The 10,215-nt window shown below is 39.1% G+C and overlaps 1 protein-coding gene across 1 annotated transcript; it reads right to left on the bottom strand.

Moving 5' to 3' along the window:
- Nucleotides 1–3,873: 3,873 nt before the first annotated feature.
- On the bottom strand, nucleotides 3,874–9,281 carry LOC149946544 (uncharacterized). Its single transcript, XM_090170805.1, has 2 exons — nucleotides 6,199–9,281; nucleotides 3,874–6,145 (listed from the first exon to the last, which is right to left on the bottom strand). Exons 1-2 carry the CDS (start codon nucleotides 9,279–9,281, stop codon nucleotides 3,874–3,876), a joined length of 5,355 nt encoding a protein of 1,784 aa, XP_090026931.1.
- Between the last annotated feature and the right edge of the window lie 934 nt (nucleotides 9,282–10,215).

Below are 10,215 nucleotides of genomic sequence, written 5' to 3'. Positions count from 1 at the left end.
ACCGCGCCTCCCGGGTAATCCTCGCGCTATCTCCCAGGATATAACTTTTTACATTATTTTAACTTATTCCGTACGATAAAACGTGATAAGATATACGTTCAAGTGTCTTTCGAGATAAGCGGAGATAAATAAACAAGTTGGGCCTGAACATAATATGTTGATATACGAAAAAACAAATCGTCGCGAGAAATATCATAAATACATTGACTTTTCGACGATTCTACCCCCATTTCACCCCTTAAATCCTGGATCCTCGATCCTGGGACTGATGGGTCGACCTTACTTTCCTTCTACTCATCTTTTCCTGGGGATATATTTTTAGGTAAGATGTTGATAACTCGGTCGACTTCAGATTCTAAAAGAGTACTATTGCATTCATTGGTATCTGCTTCCGTTAACTGTGGTAGAATACGTAAAGAGTCTTTAGGATCTTCGGTCGGTTTGTCAGCAAATAAAGTTTTATAGTATTTAACCACCTCTGTGAACAGCTCTTCTTGTGTGGCTGTTTGGTCCCCCTTTTCGGTCTTGACGGTTATTAGTTTATTGATGTTTCTATGGTTTTCTTCTTTCAACAATTCCCTTCGGCGGGAATTTCGTAGTTACAGCATTTAGGATCTTAGTTCTAGTGAGTATTCCCTCCACTATTTTATTTTCGATTTCTTCTAATCTTTTAAGTAATTGTATTTTTTTATTTTCAGACAAATCAGGTTCTCGCGTTAATTTATTGATGATCTGTCTCGCTTAATCAATTAGGTGGACTCTCGATTTGTAGGGATATTCTTTGGTGGCGCATTTGATTTCGAATTTTGTTTTTTCCACCAAGGAAGTATATGTTCCGAATCTTGCGGGAATTCCGCTTTTTCTCTAAATGTTGGACAATATTTTCGCAATGGAGGTCGTTGAGAAGATAATTATTCAAGCACCAGATATCGCTTATATTTAGGTTTATTTTAGGAAAGTTGATATTAAGTTCGAGCATAATAGGTTAGTGGTTGGATTTGCTACCGCCGTATACCGTGTTTATTTCTGCCACCATTGGCCAAATGGCCGGCGAAACATGAAAACAGTCGTGGCGCGCCTTTTGCTGTGGATTAGAGCTGCATTGCCACGTCATCTGTCTACCATCGCGATTTAGATTTCGGTGAACGTCGATCAGTTTCTATTTATTAATTAATTGGCATAATTTTTGACGTAAGGTAAGACGTCTTTTTCAGTATTAATTATATCTAGGTAGTAATCTATTGTGCAATTAAAATCGCCAAGAAGGATGAAGTTGAAAATATTATTCTGGTCAATAAAGTTTAACAATTTTTCGAGAAAGCCAATGGCTTCAGTATTTGATTGGGGAATGAAAAGATTAAAATTTGAGTTTGTATAATTTAAAACTATACACTGTAGATAAACCTGAATACTGTTAGTTACTTCTCTTATTACGTTTTGATTTAAAGGATTTGGTGTGGTATATTGTTGCGACACCGGCTTGATGGTTTGTGCAACCGATAAATAGTTTTGTATCAGATTCAAAAGTGAAGGCGGCTAAAGGGTACTAATTGCGCAGGAAGGTTTCTTGCCAACAGGTTAGAGTAGAAATTGTTGTTTTGATCAAATTCATTTAATATATTCTGCTATATTATTCTTCGCCCGTTGGTTTGTTTGAAATTTGGGTGATATCGGATGTCAATTTCGCATATTTTGAGATTAACGATTTTAGGAATTCATTGGGAATTTCGGGCATAACGTTTGATATAATAAATTTTTCTGAGGATTTTGGAAGACGTTCTAGATTAATCTGCATGCTATTAATTTCAAACCCAGTCATGGCTTATTCTTCCGCCATTTCTGTGGTTCGAAGGTAGGCTAAGGCTCAACCTTTGGATATGCGGCGGTAATGGATGGTATTTTACTTATCAATCACATTGTTTATGACGATAGCGTATTTGATAGCTGTTATCTCTAGTATTGTGAGCTAACAAAAAACACGTCTGGTCGCTACGAAAGCTAGAGACGATTTATTTATTAAGAATTTATTTATATAATAATTTATTTATTTAATTTTTTTTAAACCAACCCCTCAAAAGGGTAAGCATATATTTCTGAAAAAAAGTACATTTAATAACACTTTCACAAGAACAAATTCATTACCAAATTAATCATTTATTTTTTATATATTTATTTATTGTGATATTTTAGAAATAAGTAATGTATCCCAAATTTTCTTCGCGCTTGAGAAAATTGGCCCCTGGAGGTCTTCATCGACTCCATAAAAATCAATTTTGAAGACTTAGTCGGCTGACCTCCCAGGATTGATTTTTGTAATCTTAAAAACGAGTGGCGTTGTGAGCTTTGTTTTTTCTATAGGGCTCAGTTTTCTTTGAGTGAACGAGCTTCCGTATAATTAAAAGCCTGTAAAATGAGAAAGTTGGAAAACATCTCTCTGACGTGCGGTATCATTTCTGTAAGTTAAGATTCGTGAAAGGCAACAGAAATTTGCCAGATATTGTTTCTCAATAGAGTCCCTTTTCGCCCTTGAGAAGAGGAAAAAAAGGAGAAGTTCTAATCAAAAGCGGACTAGATATCGAAATTGGAAATGCCCTTGTTCAGGCATTAGGATTTAGGTATGTTAAACATTTTACAGAACACTTTAGAACGACTATTCCAACGTATTTTCCAATTGATCTTAAATCGGCATAATTTAGAAGAAAGTTTATCAAATTAGGCTTAACAATAATTTGTAAAAAGAAACTTACAAATAATTTTGCGACAGACGTTCAGTCTTCTGGCCAATGGATAATGATTATGGTACTGAAATAAAAAATGGTTCCTGGACGGGAATAGTCGGTGCTCTAAATCGTGGTGTACGTATTACTTAAATCAAAGATTGGTTTGACTGCCATGTTGATAACCGGGAAGTAATTGTCTTTGTAGGAAGCAGACTACTCTCAAAACGGAATGTTTTTAAATCCGGAAAGAGCGAGACATTTCGATTTTTCTGTTCAAACATTCCAAAATCCAGTATCGTTCATTTCCAGATCCGAAGGAATAGTTATTAATGCGAATAAACTGTATTTTTGTACTCCGTTCACTTTCTCATACTTCGTTACTATTTTGGCGTTCTTTTTATTATATTTCATTTCGTGTAAAATTTACAAAGCAATTGCTGGGCACAGAACCTCAGTAATGGCGGCTAAGAAAATATATTGGTTTAAAGACATTTTCTTTGTTTTAGGAGGAGGTAATTTCTTGAAACAAAGTAAATTCAATCAATTTTAAATATTGAATTTTCTTAGGATTTTTGAGAAAATCTGCCATTGGATATGTCGCTCTAACGTTGTTCTCCTGCCATTTAATATCTAAAATAACTTCTTATGCCTTAGGTTATTTTACTTGACTTTGGTTCGAACGTGTTAGAAAGTAAAACTCTGGGTAAGTTAAAGATAGTTTAATGAAAAATTACATTGAGAAAATAAGCGCCGAACTTGTCTTTGGTTCTTACTACTCTCACGAGTTTCCCGTTAGCTTCTGCTTTCTATATTTTGAACTCTCCCCTTTCCTTTCTTTTTGACCGTTGCTGCTAAAATCACGTGATACAGAAATTCCTTGGTCTATTGTTGGCCTCGACTCTCTCTTTCTAGGCCCGGGGCAATCCTCCGCATGGGTTTTCTTGGAAAGGAAAGGAGAGTCCATTTGTTCACGTTTGTCCCTTCTAACTGCGACAAAAAATTCCCCAAAAACAAGTTCGACTAAAAACAATATTTATACAAAATAAACCCTTAAAGGGATACTAACACTTTTACGAAATCATTTAAATTTGTAGAATTTGTGAATTCCCACAAATTCCCCCCCATGAACGATAGTTCATAACGTTGGTTCTTGCTAGTGGGAATTGTTTATGTCTAGTTCCAATGGGTGCAACAAGTTGATTGATCTTCTAATTAACTTCTTGGTGGGTAACTTTAATGAGCAAGAGCGCACTTTTGAATCGCGACCCTCAAAAACTTCTTCTACTCGTGCCATTTGCCATTGTTGTCTTGGAAGGTTTGAGTCGTTGACTAGCACGATATCTCCTGGCTTTATTGAACCGCGTTTTGAGAGGTCTACTTTATGCGCGGAACTTAATAGTAAAAGGTAATCGCGTTTCCAGCGGTTCCAAAATTTGTTTAGGAGAGTTTCCTTGTATCTCCATCTTTTCGCGGCTTCCTTACTCGATATCGCGTTCGTGGGGTCGAAGTTTGAATCTGGTGGTAGGGATGTCAATCTACGTCCTACTAGGAAATGAGCGGGAGTCAGACAAAAAGGCTCGCTGGCTTCGCTATAGAGATATGTCAATGGTCTTGAGTTTACTACGGCTTCGACTTCCGTAACTACCGTCCTCATTTCGTCAAAATTTAGCAACGCTTTTCCGAGCGTTTTCTTTAGCGCGGTCTTGGTCGTTTTCACTTGTCTTTCGTAAAAGCCACCCCACCAGGGTGACCTTTCGGCTATGAACTTCCAAACTATGCCCGTTTTTCCGAAAAATTCGTAGACTTCCGATTTCTTGATGTTTTTCCAAATTGCGATTAAATCGCGATCGGCCTTCTTAAAACTCAAGGCATTGTCCGAGTATATAACTTTTACTAATCCTCTTCTCGAAGTAAATCTTCTTAAGGCTAAGAGAAAGGTTGTGGTCGACATTTCCGTCACTAACTCCAAATGAATGGCTCTCGTAACGCCACACGTGAATAGGCAAATGTAAGACTTATACGGGGTTTCCCCCTTTATGAACAGAGGGCCGGCAAAATCCACCCCCGTTACTTCAAAACTTGCCGCTGATGTTATTCTATCCATGGGTAGAGGGGCAGTTTCTTCCTTCAAGGCCTTCGTATTCCAAGCCTTGCACTGTAGGCAAAGGGAGAGTCTTTTCTTTACTCCTTGCCTCCCTTGCAGGATCCAAAAGGTATCTCTTACTTGCGCTAGGGTGTTGGCCAGCCCTTGGTGGTATACTTTTATATGAGATTCGTCTATTACAAGATCTGTCAATCTGTGTTTCTTCGGTAGAATGATAGGATGTTTTTCCCCAAACGATAGCCGCGATTGATGTAAACGACCTCCTACTCTTAAGATTCCGGAATCATCCAAAAACGGATTTAATTGTTTAATATCCGAATCGTTCTCTAAGCTTCTTTGTTTTCTCAATTCTTCTATTTCCTTGAAAAAAACGTCGTTCTGAGCTTCTTTTATAAAATAGTCTTTCGATAATTTTAGCTCTTCGGCAGTCAAAGGTGTCTTGATTTTGTCGTCTTTGCGGTTTCTCCAGTTAACGATTGACCGTCTGATCCAGGCGTAGACTCTTACTGGGAACTGCAAAGTGCTATAGGCTTCCAATTTCAATAATCTTTCCTTCGATTCTTCCGTTGCCAAGTTTACCGCTAGGTGAGAGCAATCTACGTAATTCTTTCTTAATTGGGCGTTGTAGTTAATTTGCTCTTCCGGTTTTAGGTTTTCTGACCGTTTTTCTGGCCATTCTTCTCTCTTTTTCGTTAACCACTTTGGGCCCTTCCACCAAACTTCGTTATTCTCTAAGTCTCGTACCTTTTCTCCACGAGTGAGAAGGTCGGCCGGATTGTCTTTTCCCTTGCAGTAAGTCCACGAATCCGGTTCGGTTAAAGCTTGTATGTCTTCGACTCGATGGGCAACCATTGGTTTCCATTTTCTAGAGATTCCGTGGATCCACTTGATTACCGTTTGAGAATCTGACCAAAATTGTATCTTCTCCTTTGGTACCTTAAAGTTTCGATTTACTCTTTCAGTCAGTTTGGCTCCTACTAATGCTGCCATTAACTCTAATACTGGTACGGATAACTTTTTTATAGGTGCAACTCTGGTCTTGGATGTAATAAGCAAGGTGCTTATTTTTCCTGCTTTCGAAGTAACTCTGGCGTAGACAGCTGAACCGTACGCGGCTTCGCTCGCGTCACAAAAGCAATGTAACTCCTTCTCTTCGATTTCTCCTTCTGCCAAATTTGAAAGACAGTGTCTTGGCGTTGAGATTAGAGTTAGATCTGGTAGTTCCGCTAGCCAACTTCTCCACGCTTTTTCTATTTCCTTGGGTAATGGCTGGTCCCATCCTTTTCTTTGCAACCATAATTCTTGGAACATGATCTTGACTCTAATTGAAAACGGAGACAATAGACCGAGGGGTCGAATATTCTAGCTGCCGACCTCAGCAAGCTTCTTTTTGTGTTTTCAAATTCCGGAATACTTTTTATTAGTGAATCAACTTGGAAATTAAAAGTATCTTCCTTGTCGTTCCAAACAACGCCTAATACTCGTTGACTTTTTGTACCGCTTTTCAGAATTACCTTCTCAGTACTGGGTTCGGGCTCCCATCCAGTTTCTCGAATTTTTTCTCTGACAAATTTCGAACTCGTTCTCCACTTTCTTAGTTTCATTGAGGCCTTTTCCATGATTTCTTTCGCTTCTACGGCAATTTGGAAAGCTAATGTCTCGTCATCCGCTCCACTCGTTAAATCGTCTACAAACATGTCGTTGCTAAGAACTTGACACGTTTCGTGAAACTTTTCCTCAAACCCTTTTACGTGAAACTTGATCGTCGCCGCTAGGTGGAAAGGGCTCGACGTCACTCCGAACATGACTCTGGTCATTCTGTACGTGATCGGTTTTACGCTTGGTTGTGGAATGAAAGGATTTGAATTCCAAAGAAAACGAGTGGCATCCCTGTCTTCCGGCGCTACTGTGATTTGCAGAAAAGCTTGCTCAATGTCTGCCGTTAAAGCGACTTTTTTCATTCGAAATTTTAGTAGAATTTCGAAAAGGTCTGGAATTAAATTGGGGCCTGGCAATAAAACCTCGTTCAAGGACAAGGATTTTCCTTCGTGCGACGAAGCGTCGAACACTACTCTTAGTTTGGTAGTTTCTCTTTCTGGGTTAAGTACCGGTTGGTGTGGAATGTAATACACCGGCTCCTTGTTCTCTCGATCGCCTTCCGCTACCCTTTCTATAATTCCTCTTTTTTCATAATCTTCGATCACGGTTTTGTACTTGTCGAAAAGATCGTAATCTTTGCGAAATCTTTTGCAAAGTCCTTCTAATCGCCTTTTAGCCATGTTTATATTACTTCCTAGTCTCGTTTTTTCTTCCGTCCATGGCAATTTGACTCGATAGCGGCCATCTTCTAAATTTACGCTGTTTTCAAATAATTTTATGGCTTCCTTTTCGTTCTCGTTCATGGTCTTTTCTTTGGTCTCGACAATTCCAAGAGATTCTATCTCCCAAAACGCCTTTAAGCTTTCTCCTATCGCGTCATCTCGCGAGTTTTCCATGATTAAGTTAATCGAGCTCGCGGGCTCCTCCGCATCTATCGTCATGAGTAGGCAGGAGGCCGAGCTGGGACCTTGCACTACCCAGCCAAAAAGGCTTTCCATCGCTACTAAGGAATCGCTTAATCTTTTGGTTCTTGTGGTTAATATTTTCCAATAATAATCGGAACCGATTAAAAGTCCGAGTTCCGCCTCGGTTGGGTACCTTTCTTTTACGTCTTCCGCTAAGTTCATCTTATTTTCTTTAAAATATTCCATTATTTCTTTACTTGGAACTTGGATATTTGCGGCGCTGATTTCCGGCGTCTCTACAGCTTCTATCTCTATTGACTGTTCGTCGTGGATGCTCTTTACGCTTAGTCGTACTCTTCTAGTAAGGGCTGAGGTGGGTTTAGTCGCCCCGAAAGGGAAATAATTGAAGGTCATCTCCCCTATTACGGGCAGCGCTAGTTTCTCGGACAGGTCTTTTCTTATAAACGTCCGTTGGCTTCCCCCGTCGATCAAACACCTCGCGACGGAGTTTTTATCTCTTCCTTTCAAGAGTACCGTAGCGGTTTGCAGTAGAATCCGGCCCGGGGGGCTCGCCCGATTGGGGTTTTCGCTCTGTACAACTGTGTTGTTCGCGGAATCTTCGATTCCCTCCTCGCCCCTTTTATTTTCCTCTCTTTCTCTAGTTTCACACATTGCCGTGTGGTGGCGTCTCTGGCAGTATTTGCACGTTATTTTCGAGTTGCATCTTCTAGACATGTGGTCCTCTTTCAGGCATCGAAAACATCTTCTCTTTTTCTTAAGGATTTCTAACTTATCCACTATCTTAGATTTGCAATTTTCGGCGCTGTGAGGCGCTTCGCAAAAAGTACAGCTTATCTCTACTACGTTACTTAGCATAGCGCTTGATGAAAATGGCTTTTTTCTTTGGTTATTTGACTCTCTATAATTATTTCTTTCTGGTGGTTTGTTTTGATAATCTTTTGAGCGCTCTCTACTACAACCTTGTTCACTTCTATCATTTAATTTCGTAAACGCTTGGGCTCTCTCTTGACTCTCTACTTCCTTCCTTATAAATTCCAATAAATCGTGAACCTTCAGTTGACTCGTCTTGTCTAATTTTCGGCTGTACTCTAGAGCTAAATCGTACGGTATCATCTTAGTAATGATGTGATGCAGGAAACCTCCCTCTGTCGTTTTTCCCAACGATTCTAAGCTTCTAACCTCCACTATACACAGATCGTAGAACGCGCGCAAAGCCGCTAAATCTCCCTTTCGACGAACTGGGTTCAAGCCTATTATATTGTTCATATGGGCGTTTACGATAAGATCATCGCTTCCGAATCTTTCCTTTAATATCGTGATTGCCTTATCGTAATTCGTCTCTGTTAAGGCTAATCCGTCTACCGCCGTCAATGCCGCTCCTCCCAAATAAGACTTTAAATAATTGTATTTATCTACCTTTGTCAATGTGCAATTTTGATGAATTGAAACTTCGTATTGATTCCAAAAATTCTGCCATTTACTGGGGTTGCCGTTATACTTTTCTAAGTTTATCCGAGGTAGTTTCACAGTCAGCTGTGGCGTGGGTCCTGCTTGGTTTAAAGGAATTGACTGTAATGGCGTGACTGGTCGCGTATTCTGGTTGGAATTCGGCGTAGAAACTCCTCGAGTCGTGATGGCTTCTAAGGCACTTTCCGCTTCATCTCGGCAGTCGTTGATGTTGTCCTCGTACGTTTGGACGCTGACTAGTTCTTCGTCCAAATCAGCTACGGGCGTTAACTCTTCTATTTTTTCGTCAACACCTTTTAATTCCGCCTCTCTGGTTGCTAGATGCTGGAGATTCTTTTCAACGTCTCTTTTCACAACAACTGTCTTTTGAAGATCTTCTTTCAGCTTATTTATGTATCGGGTTACATTCGCTCTCTTCACTGTTCTTGTCTTTTTCAGACGTTCTAATTCTTCTTCGGGCGTCATTTCTCTAAACTTTTCTTACTCTTTCTCTAATTATAAACTAATTTTCACTAATTAATTTACTAATCTAACAGTCCCGGGTTTCGGCACCATAAAATAACTTCTTATGCCTTAGGTTATTTTACTTGACTTTGGTTCGAACGTGTTAGAAAGTAAAACTCTGGGTAAGTTAAAGATAGTTTAATGAAAAATTACATTGAGAAAATAAGCGCCGAACTTGTCTTTGGTTCTTACTACTCTCACGAGTTTCCCGTTAGCTTCTGCTTTCTATATTTTGAACTCTCCCCTTTCCTTTCTTTTTGACCGTTGCTGCTAAAATCACGTGATACAGAAATTCCTTGGTCTATTGTTGGCCTCGACTCTCTCTTTCTAGGCCCGGGGCAATCCTCCGCATGGGTTTTCTTGGAAAGGAAAGGAGAGTCCATTTGTTCACGTTTGTCCCTTCTAACTGCGACAAAAAATTCCCCAAAAACAAGTTCGACTAAAAACAATATTTATACAAAATAAACCCTTAAAGGGATACTAACACTTTTACGAAATCATTTAAATTTGTAGAATTTGTGAATTCCCACAATATCAGCTTTAAATTTGGCATTTTTAAAAGTTCCTCCGTTGAATCTAATCTCTGAAATACGCAATGCTGTTTTTAAAGAAAATCGAAAACTGTTTTTCATATTTGCCTCTGCCCGTTTACTTTTAAAGGTAATGTAGATAAATTGGGAATATATATTACAAAATAGGACTAGTTATTGTATATACCTATAGAATAATCCGTTTATAGCGTAACATACGTTGGCATTTACGTCATGTAGAAGTGATGTCTCTACCCGAGGTTAAAAGAAACTAGTATACTCTAATAAAGGAAATAATATTATAAAGGTCCTTTTTATAAACCATTCTGATGTTTATATATTTACTATTAGTGAACTATTTAACA

The sequence above is a fragment of the Leiobunum rupestre genome, chromosome 4, assembly GCF_980474605.1.
Source record: "Leiobunum rupestre chromosome 4, qqLeiRupe1.1.hap1, whole genome shotgun sequence".
Taxonomy (NCBI): Eukaryota; Metazoa; Arthropoda; class Arachnida; order Opiliones; family Sclerosomatidae; genus Leiobunum; species Leiobunum rupestre.
The sequence above is the reverse complement of the archived record's forward strand: the minus strand, read 5'-3'. Positions and strand labels throughout refer to the sequence as shown.